Below are 18,213 nucleotides of genomic sequence, written 5' to 3'. Positions count from 1 at the left end.
AAGGTTAGAATGGTCTCTGAAGAGGGGCTTTTCCAGCCACCGATGTTTATATTTACTTCCACTAAATAGCTGAACAACTCTGCTGAAACACCTCTTTCAAGAAAGAACTCTCAGAAGAGCCACAGAGTCATTTAGAAGCCCTGCTCTGTACCCGAGATTGTGCTCACAGAAGGTGCAGTCTCAACAAGACAGAGGGGTCGCTGTCCTCATGGAACTTGATTGATATAAATGCATTGTTTCAGGTGTGAACAGTCCAAGACAAAGTGGAGGGGACTGACACCTCATTGACTCCTAAAAGCTATGCTCCTGTCAGAACATGCCTAGGACTACATCTGTTTTTGCGACAGCCACGTCACACTATTCGACTCCCTGTAGTTTGGTAAATTCAGAGGTCCACCATGTCTCAGTCTCATCCTTAACAGGGTTGGAGTTTTACACGCAGCCAGACTAACAATCGATTTCCCCAGAAGGATTTTTTGAAACGCAAAAAAGCAGACTTCAAGAATTGGCCGATTTGGGGTGCCTGGGTGGCTCAAGTCAGTTAAGCGTCTTCCTTTGGCTTGGGTCATCACCTCAGGGTTCTGGAATCGGGCCCCACATTGGGCTCCCTGCTCTGTAGGGAGTCTTTCTCTCTCTCTCTCTCTCACTGTCTCCCTAACTCTGTCTCTCAAATAAATAAAATTTAAAAAAAAAAAAAAAGAATGGCAGACTTAACTGGTTTTGATACAACAAAACCCAAGGGTGGAAAAAATTTTCTTATGTTCATTTTTTTCTTTCTTGCTGGATGACTAGATTAACATTTCTTCCTCTCACATACGTTCTTGTTAGGTCCGTCAGCTGGAATCCAACCTTCTTCCCCCCAAGCACCAAAAACATCTAAACCCATCAGGTACTGTGAAGCCCACAGAGCAAGAGAAGTTGAGCTTAAAGAGAGAATGTGAACAGTTTCAAAAGGAACAATCTCCTACTAATAAGAAGGTGAGTTTTAAGACTTTATACCATGTGTCTATGTCCTTACCATGATGTGTCCCCATGCATAGGTTCCTTTGCCTGCAGGCTTCCAGGGAAATGATTCCAGTGGACTATTTTGGTTCTTCCATCTTTCTATACTTTTGTGTTCTTATCAAATAGTATCATAGCTCTTTCTGATTTAGTGATGGTTAGAAAGGAGCACTTTAATATTCATAATGAAGATGGTTAATCATCTTCAGTAGTACTATAGCCCTTTTAAGTTAGTGAAATCTATTTTTAAATGTATATATCCTGAATATTAGAAACATCTTGGTATGTTATTAGTTACCTATTGCTATGTAACAAATTAAAACAACACACGTCTGTTGTCTCAACGTCTCTGGGGGTGGGGAATTCAGAAGCAGCTTAGCTGAGTGGTTCTGCCTGCGGGGCTCACAAGGTTGCAGTCCACGTATCAGCTGGGACTACATTTATCTGAAGGCTTCTGAAGTACTAGAGTTTCCACTTCCAAGTTCAATAATGTCACTGTTAAGAGGAGGCTTCTGTTCCCTGCTGCCTGATTACCAGAGGCCTCTGCTCCTTACTACCTGGGCCTTTTCCCAGGACATAGCAGTGATAGGAGAAAGATCCCAAAAGTTGTAGAGCCTTTTATAAACTAATCGTGAAAGTGACACACCATCATTTCTGCTGTCTTCAGTCGGTCACACAAACTGACCCTGTTACAGAAAATCTACACAATGGTGTGAACCCCAGGAGCGGGGTGGAGATCATGAGGGACCATCTTGGAGGCTGGTTACCATGTGACCATGTGGTTGAACCTCGGTGGCATCACTCGGTTTGCTTTCTGTATTTTGTTCCATGAATTAAGAGTTCTAAAACCAGTGTTACCCTGGGAGTTCTTATTGTTACTTTTCTTTTTTTCCTTCTAAACTAAAACCCAGGGTTTTCACTGTTACCTTCCTCTTCTGAAAATTATGGGAAGAATGACGAACAATTACTTCTGTTATAAAAATTATATGAAACTTTTACGTTTGTAAAATTTATCATGACCATAGGCAGTAAGAAGAGTGGTTTGTGCTCTCAAGGGGGAGATGCCATTCAATTTTAGGTACATTCAAGTAAACTTTTCAGAAAGATAAAAGGGTTTCATCCAGATGCTAAGGGAAAAGTCTGATGGTAGTTTTAACCTGAGAAGATTATACTTCTAACAATTCTTGCTCCTCTCCTCAGCTCTTTTTGATAGAAACCAAAATCAGCATTCTAAAAGTGTCCTGTATTTTCTGCTTAGCAATATTCTGAATTCCAGGATCATGTAGCTCATTGAAGTCCTCCTATAATAGAGAATTCCAAAAATGGAGACTCACAAAATCTTCAAATTTCATCTTTAAAATTGAGAATGGAGTTCTCCAACTCAGATTTTATGTACTCTCTGATTTAAAATTTTCAACTTTGCCTTAGGGCCCCTGCGTGGCTCAGTCTTTAAGCATCTGCCTTCTGCTCAGGTCATGATCCTGGGGTACTGGGATCGAGCCCCACATTGTGGGCTCCCTGCTCCATGGGGAGCCTGCTTCTCCCTCTCCCACTCCCCCTGCTTGTGTTCCCTCTCTCACTGTGTCTCTGTCAAATAAATAAAATCCTAAAAAAGAATAAATAAGCTTTGCCTTAAAGACAGTGTTTTTCCCACTGCAACTCCATAGTAGAGGGTCATGGAATTTAGTGATTCAGCCTTTTTATTAATAAAATATGCTAGGAAGTATCAGAGTACATGGCTTATGGTAAGGATAAATTTCATTTCATGAAAGCTTTCTTTCAGGGATATGTACTTATAACTGGTTATGGGCGTGGGCTTATGTCCTGGATATATTTTGGACAGTGGGCGGAACTGAAGTTTGAAAGCCAAGTGCCTTCTGGAATCTGTTCCACATAAGCAGTGGTGATTAAAAACTATCCTAGGGGCACCTGGTTGGCTCAGTCTGTTAAATGTCTACCTTCAGCTCAGGTCATGATCCTAGGGTCCTGGGATTGAGTCCCTCATTGGGCTCTGCTCAGGTCATGATCCTGGGGTACTGGGATCGAGCCCCTCATTGTGGGCTCCCTGCTCCATGGGGAGCCTGCTTCTCTCTCTCCTTGCCGCTTCCCCTGCTTGTGCTCTGACAAATAAATAAATCTTAAAAAAAAAAAAAAAAAACCACTATCCTACTTAAATGTAACCAGTGCACTCAGTTATATTGTTGTTTTCCTTCACTGAGTGATCTCTTTCTTACAAGGGTTAAGATTTCTGACTAGCACAAATTTGTCAAAATAAAGTAGAGCAACCCAAAGGGTTTGGCTTTTTTTTTGTTTTTTAGCAGGTCAGTCAGATGAATTCCCTTGAAAGAGAACTAGAAACAATTCATTTGGAAAATGAAGGCCTGAAAAAGAAACAAGTAAAACTGGACGAGCAGCTAATGGAGGTAAGTTTTTAAGCAGCTGGCTTTAGCTATGAAGAATATTTTAATCCATGGATGTGACATTTGTTGGGAGAGGCTAACCTAGCACTGAATTCTGATTATGAAGAAAAGTGGAAAAGTATGCCGCCAAGCTGAATTCTTTGGTTTGTCTTACCAAGACTGATAGTCATTTTTGCTCATTACATAGTCACAGGGATTCATAGTTCACAGAGGAAGGAATAATGTTGACTGTCCTAAAATGCAAGGAAGGACACGGACCTCCACAAATTCAGGTGGCGGGAACTTGGTCTGACCTTGGCCAAGAGGTCCAGAGCTCTCCCTCCCCCCACCCTGCTTCTTGGGTTATAACAGTTTCCTAATACCTCCCCCGTTGTAGTGTTTTACAGATGGGATTGCTAACAGCCTTTTTAGTTAGGAAATCCATGCAGGGAATTTGGGAGCATTAGCATTTAGAAGCTTAATCTTCAAGTGCGGTCACCGTGCATTACTACGTTCAAAACTCAACACGGCCTTGTGAGGGGTAATATGTTCAATACAAAAGTGGACTTGAAAAACCTTTCAGCTTGGACACTGAGTTTCTAGATCGCTTTCTGAATATAAATGCGATTTTAGGATCTAAAACAACTTACGTACAAATTCTCCTTAATAAGTAAAAATTGCATCAAGATTTTTGGCTTGGGTAGATGAACATGTCATGTAGTGAGCTGTAAAGTTTATTTAAGGTAGAGAGGCATGAACAGGAAATGTCTTTTTGTGCTTTTAGAAAGTACTAGGTATACAAATATTTTAGAGCCAGAATTAGAGGATGAGAGAGATTTAAATATTCTCTTTTATTGAGCTGGACACATGCAGAAGTACCTTTAAATAAATGTTTTTTAAACGTGAAATACGGGCAGATATGTCATACTGGCGTTTAAATGACCACGGAGGTTTCTGCCAATTTTATGTTCTCTGATTTATTCACTAATAGGGAGATTAAACTATAAATAGTGAAATCCAAACCATTTTTTCTTTCTCTGACAGCATATAATAAATGTGTTCCAGCGCTTGAGCTGCAGGCTGTGTTTTGATGTAGACATGCTTTCTGATGAAATAATTATACATTGTGGTGAATAAGAGATCTGAAGCTAAGCTCCACATGTCTCGTCCCAAACGGAACAGTAATGGGGTATACTTAGTCACTGAGGGGGGCCTCTCCAAATGTTCCGCCAGCAGGCTCTTCTCTCACCCACTCTCGCCGGCCTCAGAAACCCCTCTCTCTTCCTAACTCCGCTTTACATGATTAGCCATCATAACCAATTTCCATTCATTATTTTTCTCCTCGATCAAATAGTAAATATTTGCTCATGAAGGAGGCAAATTGAATGTTCCTGGCACCAGAGCTGAATAACTAAAGAAAAGGCATGAATTTTCCATTGGAACACTGAAAAGAACATCTTTTCGAATGAAACACTATTCTAATGAAATTTTTTTAGGCAATAGGAGAGCTATTAACTCTGTATAGACCGGTACAAATTTAACATGTAAGTCCTATACCATATAAGCTCACCTATTTAAAGTATAATTTTATGACTTTGGTATTTGCATAACAAAATGTGCCATTTTAAAATTCATCAGCATGAATTACATTTACAGTGTTCTACAGCCCTCACCACTACTTCTAAAACTTTTGCATCACCTCAAACACTAACCATTAAGCAATAACTCTCCCAGCATGCTAGCCCTACAAAACAGGTTCTTATTTACATTCTGCTCTCTATAAATTAGGCCGCTTTGGGGGCACGTATGGTAGTTTTCATACCATTTTTTATGCCCACCTCACCTGAGAGATAGGTACATTCCTCTCACTTGGCAGAGATTCTCACTGGGTTTGGGTAAGGAGCAAGCGGCAGGCGGGGAGATGTTCCTCTATCAGAATCTTTGGTATCAAGGATTTTAAGAAAAGCTTTCTAGGCCATTCGGATCTGGTGTATGCCCTCCCTCAAGGGAAGGAGTTTCTCCTCATCCTTGTATGCCAGTTTACATGTCACTGATCTAGGGGCCCCCGGCTGGCTCAGTCGTTGGAATGTGCAGCTCTGAGTTTGAGCCCTGTGTTGAGTGTAGAGATTTTACTTAAAAATCTTAAAAAAAAAAAAAAAAAAAGTCACTGAGCTAATACAATACATACCCATAGCCTCCATAGCCTAGGGCAATTAAATTCTTCCATTTCCTCATCTAGTGATCTGGGATCTTCTATTCCCACTCCAGGGTTTTTTCAGCGACATGAGGCAATGTTCTATAAACAATTCATTGTGAAAGTTCAGGAAAAGGGTTACAGTCTGTATCAGCAGTTCTCAGGTCTGCCTTAGCCAAGGGTTCCAACACTTGAGCAACAAAATTGCCATTTAGAGATGCAGAATATAAACTATAAAAGAACTCGGTATCTGATCCATCCAGACTGGACCTGGAATGTTCTAAATAATTCTTTGGGGATAGGTGGAGGTAAGGGTGGTAAGTTCACAAACTAACCAAACCACAGTAGGTGAAGAAGCAGTTAACAGGAGTAGATGAGATGAGACATTTTAAGGTCTGCGAAACTGATACACAGAGAAATGTAAATGTTGGCCCCTTGTAAGTTCTTACAGACTAGAGCACACATGTTCAGGTATATAATATACCCAGTTTTAATTGTTCTCTTTTTATAACTCATACTTTTCTTCCTCTTTTTATGACTCCTGTAATTTTCTTTTGTTTCTATTTTATCTGTGGCTAACCTGTACCTAGAAGTCTGTGGTTGGAACTAGCAGAGAAGGGTGCAGTTCTCTGCCTGAGCTAGTGTGTGAAGGTAGAACGTTCTCTTTCAATGAATATCATAGCATGGAGATCTCTCATTAGACTCCTTGTTCACCTAATCATTTCTACTGATTGTGACAGTAAATACACAAGAGCCAATATTCATTTTCATCTTGCTTTGACTATGGAATAGGTCTCTGTTTACATGTACACCAGGATTTCTCTCCATATTTGAAAACCTACCTGAAGAAAATCATCCTGCTGGTATAAAATCATGGGACCAAAATTCTGTTTTTTATTCCTGAAAATAAAATGGTGGGTGTTTCTGAATCTACTACTAGAAAATTTCAAAATGGGTCATCTCCTACCTCCAAAGTTTAGATTTCAGGAAATGGATAGTGGCTCTGATGTTTCATAACATTTAATTAGAGTTGTGTCTTGGAGGGCCCTTTTCCCTTCTCACAAGCCTGGAGGAGCTGAGGCTTGAGTCTGGTACCTGGTCATGTTCATTGCATGCCTTCTGTGGAGTCCTGTGTCTGCTGAATGTGTCGATAGATGGGAAGGGGCATGTCTGCCTGGCCAGATGCAGTGTGTTCTCCTTTTTCCTCTCCCCAGCTTTGGCGTGTGATACACATACCATTTCCTCATGGTCTTGAACAAATACTTCTGTTCCATGTACTTCAGTTCCCCGGGGGGTTCTCGGATATCCCCCCTTTGTCCCAGAATTGCTTATCGTACAGTGCTATTTAAGAGTTTAATGTTGGTAAACTAAAACAGGGTCAAATAATTTTAGATAGGAGGTTCTGTGGCTATGCTGGAAAATAGGTGGTCCCTGAACTTTTGCTTTTAAGGATCTTGATGAATGGTAAGTAAAGTGGCAAAACCCTAAAGCATCATCAGTTTCTCCCCTACGCTTACTCCAACCCTGTGTTTTGTTTAAAATGGCGTAATTAAACATTCTAATATAAGGAGACAGTGAGGTAGAATTTAGACACACTATGTATGTCGTGTACCTCATGCCTTTAGAGTCCCTCAAGAGTGAGGAAGTACAGTGTGTCAAGTCGAAAACTGTATTATCTCTTAAGGAAAACAATGCTTCCCCATTACTTCTACTCCAGTCACGTTCTGTCCTGTTTTCAAGTTATCAGGGGGTCTGAGAGGCCATTACTGAATCCGTAGGCTTCATTCACTCTGCTTGACACTTTCAAGAGTAACGCTGTGCTGGGACACAGCACCACTGACCTGGGCTTTGCCTTTCTCCTCCAGAAGCAGCACCTGAGGTCCACTGTGACGCTTAGCCCGACCCCTCACGCCTGGGATCTCCAGCTGCGCCAGCAGCAAGCCTGTCCAATGGTGCCCAGGGAGCAGTTTCTGCAGCTTCAACACCAGCTACTGCAGGCAGAGAGGATAAACCAGTGCCTGCAGGAGGAACTTGAAAATAGGACCTCCGAAACCAACACACCGCAGGTACGAGGCTCTTTCTTCCCTGCCCGTTAACTCAGCTCGTGGAATTTGGCCCGTTTATAGGAAAGTTGTACCCGTTCTGGGTGGGGGCAGAGAACTGAAATCTCTGTCAGAGAGCTCCACCTTTCCTGTAGGACAAATCCACAGAACTACAGTGTTATTTTGGGGTTTGGTTTTGGTGTTTTTGCAGTGATACTCTTGTGCTCTCAGCTTCCAAGCTAGGTAACAGAGTATTCTGGGTCTCAATTGCACCTTCGTAATTGATGAAGTATCAAGATCACCTGAGCCTAATGTACAACTGACCGAACGGACCAAGTTTTTTTGACTTGACATTTGTCTGATGCCAAAAATATTACAGAATTCAAGTGCAAATGATGGAGTTTGAAAACCTCTTTTTAAGAAAAGGAACATCTTTTCCCCTTTCCTTTGAAGTAGCATTACCCAAGCTCGCGGCAGACACAATGTGATACTACCTGGGTTTTCAAATACTTCTCTTAAAGTGCTTCATTCATAGTCAAGCTTTTTCAGAAGTCTCTTAACGCTTTTTGCCTGCCCAATTTATTCAGAACTAGGAATAAAATTAAAAAATACTCCTTAGTCTGTATAATTCTGAATTCATTCTGGTTTGGATGCTTTTCTTCTGTTGTCTCTCAGTTGACTTTTCATAAGGAATTTCCCCGCCTCCTTTTCTGTAATCCTCTCAAAGTGGCTTTACAAGTCAAATTAGCGCCATAATTATACTCTGAAGCAGTTCTGTCTTCCCCTTCTAGTAGTAGCTATCCTGGGTCATGATACGCTTCTGTCAGCTCTGCTTTCAAATTATTAAAATTATTTTTGTCTTTTGTGCTTTAAAAATCCACGTTTTTGGAAGTTTCTACTATTCCACTTCAGTTGTCCATAGTAAAACTGTGCCGGTGGGGTATTGAACAGATGCTTCAACAATTCAACAGTTACAGAACTGAATTCTAAAACCTTGGCCTCAGTTTTTTTAATCAACATATAATGTGTCATTCGTTTCAGGGGTGCAGATCTGTAACTCAGTCTTACACAACTCACAGAGCTCACCTCAGCACATACCCTACTCCCCAGTACCCATCACCCAGTCACTCCTCCCCCTCCCATCGCCCTCCCCTCCAGCAACCCTCAGTTTGTTTCCTGAGATTAGGAGACTCTTACGGTTTGTCTCCCTTCCCCATCCCATCTTGACCTCACTGGTTTTTTTTTTTTTTTTTTTTTTTTTTTATTTATTTGACAGAGATCACAAACAGGCAGAGAGGCAGGCAGAGAGAGAGGAGGAAGCAGGCTCCCCGCTGAGCACAGAGCCCGATGCGGGGCTTGATCCCAGGACCCTGAGATCATGACCTGAGCTGAAGGCAGCGGCTTAACCCACTGAGCCACCCAGGTGCCCCTTGACCTCACTTTTTGACAGACTTTTTTTTTTTTTTTAAAGATTTTTATTTATTTATTTGACAGAGAGAAATCACAAGTAGATGGAGAGGCAGGCAGAGAGAGAGAGAGGGAAGCAGGCTCCCTGCTGAGCAGAGAGCCCGATGCGGGACTCGATCCCAGGACTCCGAGATCATGACCTGAGCCGAAGGCAGCGGCTTAACCCACTGAGCCACCCAGGCGCCCATTGACAGACATTTTAAACCAAAGGATTAGGGGAAGACTTTATCCACTGCTTTCTCATACACACTGTTTTCAGAGCACGCTTTTCCATCCCACCTGCCAGTGTTTAAAAATGATTTCCTTTTACTCGGATTACTTCAGGATTAGGAGGACAAAAACTGTTAAGATTTTTGTACAGAAAAAAAAAAAAATTCTCCAGCCAACAGCAGAGTGGACTGCTTATTGTTCTCACTAGAACGCTACTGCCCACTCTCCTACTTCTGTTAGAACTGAGTTGACACGAATTTGAAGACAGAACATTATTAGAATCTGCACCTTGCCTGTGTGGAGTGATGATTTCTCCTGCCTCGGTGTTGCTTTGCTTGCAGATGGAGTGTTAATGTGTGTGCTTTTAAAAACTGTTTGCATTAATAAGTGTGTGAATTTAGACTCCTCCCAAAACAGAATCTTGATATCAGGGTGAAGTGTACCACTTGCCTTCTTTCTCTAGGCCTTGCTACCGGAGCAGCGAGCAGTGCACGCAGATTCCTACAGAAGGATTGGGCACCTGTGAAAACTGGGCTGCTTTTGCTGACATTTCTTACCCTCGCAGATACTCAGTGCACACACCCACATACCCCCCACACACACACATAAGCTGAAAAACGTTTTGGAATCAAGTGCTCTTTTAAATTATTATTTATTTTTTTTATTTTTTAAGCCTTTTGCAGTATTATGTCTCTTATTTATTAATGTAGAAATGACAGATTTTGTGAATCAAATTCACAAACTTAAGCTTGTTTTGAATCGTTTTATTTATACCATTTAAAGAGTGTGGACTTGAGAGTCTTAAAAGGATGTATTCTATTTTCTTATTCCATGTGCTGTAACTATTTTTAACGAGAGGTACTACTTTTATATATGGAATTTGAAGAAAACTTGGGTTATTTATACTGTTTAAAATAACTTGGGTTATTTATACTGTTTTGTATAATGCTTTTTTGACAGGAAAAAGGAAAATTTTGACAAAACAATAAAATACATTTTAAATCTATGACTGCCTTTGTTTTTCCTCTTTCCCCTGTTGCCGTGTTCGGTCTTCTTTGAGTTATCTGTTACGGTTTTTTTGTTATTGTTGTTGCTTTGCTTTGCTTTGTTTTTTTAGGCAAGTGGAAATCAGGCATTTTCCATTTATGTTTGAAATTTAAAAAGCCAATATAGCTTTTAAAAGAGTGTTTTTTAAAGCTAGATGTGGTCAAGGCCTGATTTCTTGAGGTTTACTTTCTGCATTAGACGTCTGCCTACTACAGTTTTTGTCTTCGAATCATCACATGGTTTAGTTGCTTTTATCTGAATAAATGCTGTTATTTTATCCCAACCAATGTCGGCTCTCAACCCATGTTTGGTCATTCTGCGTGCTTTTAAAAGGAATAATACTATCAGCCATTAACACCTGAGTTTTGCTTAAACATTTGAAGAACCTTTTAAAATCTCAAATTTCTTATGTGGACATTTTAGCGGCCTGCCGGGAGGGGCAGTTGGTAGGACTGAGTTGCTCCCTGGGTCCTCGGGCTCTCCAAACCCCACACAACTCCTCCAATCCATCACTGTTGTGTGGGGAGAGGACAGCCAGGGTCTTCTCCCCTATGGTTCTACCTAGGAGTCGTGGAGGCAGAGAGGATTCCTGATTTTACATCTTTTAGGATAAACCCAACCTCCAGTACACATGTTTGCTTCACACTGACAAGCAAACTGGGAACCACTGACTACAGAAACTGGCAGGAAGAAGCTGTTTATTGCGAGGAAAGGAACACTAACACCCTTCCAGTAACCAGCCCTTCTATGCAGGAGAAATGGACAAACACATTGCAAGCCGATTGGCTTTGTTTTGTTTGTTTTATTCTTGGGAGACCCACAGTATGGTAAAGGCCCCAATCACAGATGGAAGTTTGATAGCTTGATTTACTTTGGATACCTATTTTACTGGAAGAGATGCACACAGGTACTAAATTCTAGGTTTTAAGAATATTGCTTTATCTCAGGGGAAGATGGTAACACAGGTAAGATTTTTTTTTAATCTTTGATTCTTTCTCTGATAGGGTTTCTTTCCTAATGTGCAACCCCGGTGTTCAGAACCCCCATTTCACCAGAAATCCACCCTTCTAGTTCCAAAGGCAAACATTTCCTGTCCTTTGTCTAGGCATCTTGTGGGAAAAAAAATAAATTACTAGTGTTTTCTTTCCAGTATGGCATGATTTTCCAATGATAATACCCTTTTCTGTTCTTCCCTTCAGGGAAGCCAGGAGCAACTGGTAACAGTCATGGAGGAACGAATGATGGAAGTTGAACAGAAACTGAAACTGGTGAAAAGGCTTCTTCAGGAGAAAGTGAATCAGCTCAAAGAACAAGTGAGCCTCCCGGGTCACCTCTACCCGCCCACCTCACATTCCACTTTTAACTCCAGCTTTCCATTCCTTTATCGCCATTAACTCATTCACTTTTGCTGTCAAATAAAGGCAAATGCTACTACGAATGTATATAGCTGAATTTAGGACTCACTCTTCCCCCATACCACTCCAGAAGCGTGAATTCTGTATTCTGCATTATTTTCCCTAAGCTCTTTTAAGGCAGGTTGGTCCACAATTTTTAAAATGTACGTTTGCTGACAGAGACTGATGCAGACCTAACAAATTAATTCCTAACAAAGTTTAGCTCAAATTTAATTTTTGTAGATTTTTTTATTTGCCCAAGACCGGAAACATTCTATTTAAGTAAACACAAAATGTATGTTGGTAAATGGGAGGATAATAAGTGGAACTTGAGCTTTTCCTATTTGCAACACCTATGAAAGTTCTTATGGCTATAAAAAGTACTCATGGCTATAATCAGACCCCAAGAGGCTGTGCTCTGAATTAGAATAGGGACCTGGAATTCTAGGACTGCTGTGCAGACTGATCCTTTTCACCTGCTGCTGGCAGGTGGGTCCTGTGTTTGTAAAGTATTTGTGTAACATCTGATGACATGCAAAAAAAAGGACTACTTTATAGGAATGTGTTGTAGTGCTTTGGAAACGGAGATTAAGAACTGAGGGGTGGGAGCAGAAATTGTCCAAGTGGTTTTCTAGATATATAAAAAGAAGAAGAAGCCCAAGAGAATGCCTTAATGCAGAGGTAGACTGGAATTTTCCTTTGCTCGATGTCTTAATCACAAAATGGAAAGAAAGGAAAGTCTTATACAATAAGCATTTATTCAATCCTTTAATCACTCACTTATTCAAAACATAGCTACTATGTGCCAAGTCCTGTTCTAAGCGCTAGAAATACAGCAGAGAACAAAACAAAATCCTGCCCATGTGGAAGGTAGTTCATTTACAAGGTATTGAGCATTTGGCAAAAAATAAAGAAAACGGAGTCTACTTCAGCAGAGGGGAACATAGAGAAAGAAGTACTTGATCCAACTCAGGAATTTAAAAGCGAGTTTCCTGAAGGCCTCTTAAAACAAGTACTGATGCTGAGTAAGATTTAAACAGATGAAGAAGTGTGAGAAGGGCAGCCTAGGCTGTGGGAACATCATGCAATTATGGCACCATATGGGGTGTGGACATCTACAACCATTTTGGCATTAACAGTTCATACTGTCCTGAAAGAAGCAGAAGAAACTAGAGCAATGGGGAGGAGTGGGCAGTAGGGAGCCTTAGGGGCTGAGCTGTGGAGTTTGCATTTCATAATGCAGGTGATGAAGAGCCATCAAAGTGTTTTTTAAAAGGGAGGAAGGAAGGGAGGGAGGGAGAGATGAAAAGTTATCTTAGGGCAGTTCAGTAGAACAGGTCAGTATGTTACACCTGAGAGGCATCCAGGTCCTGGGCTTGTGTTAACCCTTTTGAAATGCTAATAAATTAGCTAAGTTTCAGTTCTTCATTCCCTGAAACCTCTATACTTTCAGATGTCCTGGTTAAAATTGGGTGTAAAATGAGGCATAAATGGGGGATTGGAATACATTAATAGGAGCCATAATAAAATTATCCCAAGGCTGCTGACAAATTTTCCTAGCCCAACCTAGACTTTGTCTTCTAACCCTAAAAAATTAAAATATATCTTCTAGGCAAGCTCTACCATGCAAAAGAGGAAGAGTTAAGGAAAAATAACTGCCCAGATCTTACCTCTTTGTTCCAAGTAATACATGGACCAAAGTTTGAAATAATCAGGAGGTTATAGTTATGAATGCTCTTAACAGAGGTTTGAGCTTCCCAGAGTTAAAGTTCATACTCTATACCTCAAAAACTAAACATATTCTGATATTTTTTTAGAGAATGAAAAAGCAGTAACCATTTATTTAGGTGGAAAAAGACTTTGGTTTTTGAGCCTTCAAATATCAATATGTTCTTTTTGTTAGTGACTTCTAAAAACAGGCAAAGAAACCGCTTGAAAGAAGTGGATTTGCTCTATTTGTATCCCTGATGCCAGGTCTGATGTTAAAACTGTGTTCTAAAATAAAAGAATGTAACTGCTAGATGTCATTTGCCTTTATGAACAACTGTCCTAATGTCACCCCTTAATTACAGAAATGGAGTCAAGATGTTTCTGGTTCTGTTTCTAGCTCTGCAAGAATACTAAAGCAGATACAGTGGTGAAGGACTTGTATGTTGAAAATGCCCAGTTGTTGAAAGCTCTGGAAATGACTGAACAGCGACAAAAAACAGCAGAGAAGAAAAATTACCTCCTAGAAGAGAAGATTGCCAGCCTCAGTAATATAGTCAGGAATCTGGCACCAGCACCACTGACTTCTACGCCTCCATTGAGGTCATAGCCAAGCCAAAGGATACACTCATTTTTGTGCACTTGACTAAAATGGATGGAACATTTCAGTAGGTTCTTTCAACCCTTTTTTTTAAACCTTTAATGGTTTAAAGTTAAGCTCAACCTAAAACTGCCAGCAACAGACCTAGAGTCTCCATTTAGTATAATTAGTTTTTCTAAAGAGACTAAATCATTCCCAAGTTTTGAATTAAAAAAAAAAAAAAATCCTAATAGCCACCAGAACAGTAGATATATGAACACAAAGAGTCTTAAAACCCCAGTTTTGAATGAGTTAAAAAAAAAAAAAAACTATGTACAATGCTATGTGTCAATCCCAGATATTTAACGTTTGAGATCTGATGACTTTTAATCTTTATTTACAAAAAAAATATATATATATATATTCTTACACATTCAAATATGGAAAAGTCATTCTGTTTCCAATAATTTTGGTTCTTTGGTAACAGACCCTGGGCTCAATAACCACAGAGGTCAGAAAAGCCAGAGTCCGTAGTACTCTATCTTCTAACACCTGTGACAGTATTACAGCTCTCGATGTATAATAGATGTGAAACTTATTTTTTCAGCTGCACTGTTAACTAATGTTAAAACTGTACTTTCTTTAAACATTTTTTTTTTCCTTCTTAGAAGTTTCATTTGGGGAGCTTATCTTCTAAAAAATGGATAAAGCCACATTCTTAAAGCATTTGAACTATAGGGAAAGCAGGGAACAAATCACTTTGGAGTAAACATCTGCTCTTAGAAGGGAGATAAGTAAACCAGGTAGGTTTCTCTCTCAACTCTTGGAGTTCATGAACTTACTTTTAGGGTTGCTTCAAGAACTCAGGGAACAATACTTTGGTCTTCCTGAACACTGTAGGGCCTCTTTAAGAATTTGAAATGCATAAACCATGTGACCTTATTTAGATCTATACTATGATTTTTATTTCTACATTTTTGGTGAATTTACTCTTCTGAAAATCCTTGATTTTAGAATTAAAAACTTATGGAAGAGTTACTTGCTTGCTTAACATAGGTTAAATTTCCATGCTTCCTATTCTTCTAACACTTCAATTCTGATGATAAGAATTTCTTTCTTTGGGGACGCCTGGGTGGCTTGGTTCAGTCTGTTAGGCATCTGCCTTTGGCTCAGGTCCTGGGATGAAGTTCCACATGGGGCTTGCTGCTCAGTAGGGAGTTTCCTTCTCCCTCTGAACCTACCCCTTCTCATGCTCGCACACGTGGGCGCTCTCTCTCTCTCTCTCTCTGAAATAAATAAGATCTTAAAAAAAAAAAAAAAAAAAGGAATTTCTTACGCCAATAAGCACTGGCATGCCATCTGAGGTAAAAGAGTGCCAAGTGGGATTTTCCATTCAGTTCTCAAGACTGGAACTTTATAGAGCAGTCAACATTTTTACGATGGGTAATCATTTTCCCCCAAATCAAATCTTTGCTTCTTAGCCTACTTCATCTGGCCAGCCATGGGTGGAGGACTTATGTTTAGGACACTAACAAAGCTCAGTATAGTCACCTGTTTGTCTTTGTGGAACAGCAATTAGATAAGAAATATTCAATCTGATGTATTTCTAGAAGGCCAAGACCATCGATTTATAAGACAGGTAAGAGCAAAGTCACACACAGGGTTATGGGCAGGAACAAAAGATTCAAGAACGCTGGCCTAAGAAATCATACGATGTTTCAAAATCTCAACAAAATAATTTGCATCAAGCAACTTTCAGGTTCCTCATGGCCTAACCATTTATTGGTCCCACCTGACAAGCTTAGGGCCAACACAAGTCCTTACTACAAGAGCTCTGACAAGGCATTGCAGTTTGTGGGACTGGAATTCACACTCATGAAACAAACTTTTCAGGTCTGGATAGCTCTTACTATCAGAAAGTCCTAATTTCCCCTTGGAAAAATAAAAAATTTTAATCCTTCCCTGTAATTACCCTTCAAAACATGTCACATCTGCTACCATCCCTTCCCTAATCTTTCTTCCCAGTGCAAACAGTACTTGTAAACCCAACTGCTTGTATGACATTGGCTTTTTAACAGAGAATCTTTTTCACTTAAAACTGTGGATAGACCTAGGCAACTAAGGTCATAAATAAACTATGCATCTGTGGTGTATTTATGTGATATGCTTCGAGTTACTCAAGGTTATTACTATCAAAACTGAACACCAAGCAGACTGCTCAAATAACTAGCTTTAGCATGTGATCACATGTGTTATAATTTTTGCTTTTACATTATGAAAAGTGTAGGTTAATTTCTCAAAAATCTGTATTTATATGTATATAAAATGCTGTTTAATGAATGTAAATATGACTTTCTGGAAAGTTTTAGACCACATTTAGAATCCCTTTATCCAAAATCAAAATGCTGCTCAAATGAAAGTTAATTGGATCAACATCTAGGTGCTTTATTTTTTGCTTTACTGTACTTATAAAAGGAAAAAAGTTCAACATGAGAAATAGTTACCTTAAGTTTATATATTTGTGCAGCAGTTTATTTTTGTAGCCTAGAGTGGGAATTTAACTAGCAATTTACAATAGCATTTACAGCTTTTAAAAAAATCTCTTAAAGAGATTAAATTTGAACTTAAATGTTTAAGTTTGGCTTTCAGACTTTAACAACACCCTTTAAAATCACAAGTTATATATTCTTTTATTGGCATTTAGCTACTCACTTATTAAACTAATAAGTTTAGTTTAAACTGGTTAAACTTTCTTTGGCTTTCTTCAGAGTTATTTAAATTAGTCTGAGAGGATGGGATATTCATTTCAAGGAAAGAGTCAAGTTTGCCTTTGTGATAATATGTTACACTAAGACAAAGAAAATGTGGATCACAAAACCTGCGTTGTTCTATTTAGCTTTCTTCTGCATTTTAGAAGCCTGAACTCTTAAGCTCAAATAGTGAAGGGAGAAAAGTAGAGGGGGAGTGGTAGAACCGATCACAGTATTTTATTTATTTTTCTAAAACCTGAATTTTAAAACTTTTAAATGTGAATCCTTCCCAGAAGCTTCAAATACACTGCTTATATATTTAATCATGAGCATATTTTACATAAATCACAAAGTCAAGCTTTCAGGATATAGAAGGAGCTCTTACAGTCTAGTGTTTCAATAATGTACAAATACCCAGGTTATGTATTATTAAGAATGAATAAAAAGTCTACTTTATGATGGATTTTAACATGGGAATGAATTTGTTTTTGTTTTTGTTTTTTCCTGAGTGAAGGAAAAGAGAAATATGTTGCTATTGTCAGCATCTTAAAGGTATTCCCTATCAAGGCAAGTTTAAGTGCTTTGTAATAGTATTAAGCAAATCTTGTTTTAAATGGATTACCTGTAACGGCTCATTGGAATGATATGCAAGTAATGCCAAAAGCCACATCAAAGCCTAATAACCAAAGCATTCCATATTTAAAGCTTATTTATTATATCAAATTTGGACCTATTTGAACATACCAACACTCTAAATAGAAAACTGTTTTATGGTAGGGATAGCTGTTTAATAAAATTAACCTTTTATTTCTCAGTTTTGAATGATTTAAGTTAACTATTCTTAGGGGAAAACATTTTCACACCATGTTTTAAGGGAACACTAATTTTGGGGGGTGGGGGCTGAGTTCATCAAGAGGCCATCCATAGGATTCTTTTGAGAGAAAAATTAATGTGTATGTGTGGATACCAACTTTGTATATTTTATCTTAGCCATTCTAAAAGGTTTTAATGTGAGCTTAAAATGTAAATAAAGAGTTTTGTAAATGTGGCTCTTGTGTTCTATATATCCCGAACTTTCATACAGTGTCAGTGTGTCCATCATTAGTCTTTAGAGTAAAAGCATTAAAATACTGCACTGAACACATTTTACAAATGCAGAATCTCTGCATCCACCCCAGCCTAATAAATCATATTCTTCATTTGCTGCATTTTAAGGAGATTCCCAAGTGATTTGTATGCGATTCAGAGCACTGGGACTCCATTTCTGTCGCAGAATTGATTACTTTTACATCAGCAAGTTTGAGGTCCCTGTACCCTGTAGTGGTTCATAATTCACATCCAAAATCCTGACTTAACCTCAGTTGAGGCCCTAGTTGGGATTTTGGGTGCACTTGTTTCCTTTTGCCATCTTTATGGGTGAC

The 18,213-nt window shown here is 39.3% G+C and overlaps 1 protein-coding gene across 11 annotated transcripts in view; it reads left to right on the top strand.

The window, feature by feature from the left end:
* The window catches only part of NIN (ninein), a 98,401-nt gene extending 80,561 nt beyond the window's left edge, over positions 1–17,840 (top strand). For 4 of the 11 annotated variants that reach the window (XM_059182062.1, XM_059182060.1, XM_059182058.1 and 1 more), the window contains 5 exons: positions 829–978; positions 3,321–3,425; positions 7,461–7,661; positions 11,561–11,674; positions 13,863–17,840. In XM_059182062.1, coding sequence (XP_059038045.1) covers positions 829–978; positions 3,321–3,425; positions 7,461–7,661; positions 11,561–11,674; positions 13,863–14,072 — 780 coding nt within the window. In that variant the 3' untranslated portion in view covers positions 14,073–17,840. Of the gene's footprint in view, positions 1–828; positions 979–3,320; positions 3,426–6,185; positions 6,247–7,460; positions 7,662–9,777; positions 11,523–11,560; positions 13,776–13,862 lie in introns of those variants that run through there. The other 7 variants (XM_059182061.1, XM_059182059.1, XM_059182069.1 and 4 more) reach the window with 6 other exon arrangements.
* Positions 17,841–18,213: the final 373 nt, after the last annotated feature.

The sequence above is a fragment of the Mustela lutreola genome, chromosome 7 (genome assembly GCF_030435805.1).
Source record: "Mustela lutreola isolate mMusLut2 chromosome 7, mMusLut2.pri, whole genome shotgun sequence".
Taxonomy (NCBI): domain Eukaryota; kingdom Metazoa; phylum Chordata; class Mammalia; order Carnivora; family Mustelidae; genus Mustela; species Mustela lutreola.
The sequence above is the reverse complement of the archived record's forward strand: the minus strand, read 5'-3'. Positions and strand labels throughout refer to the sequence as shown.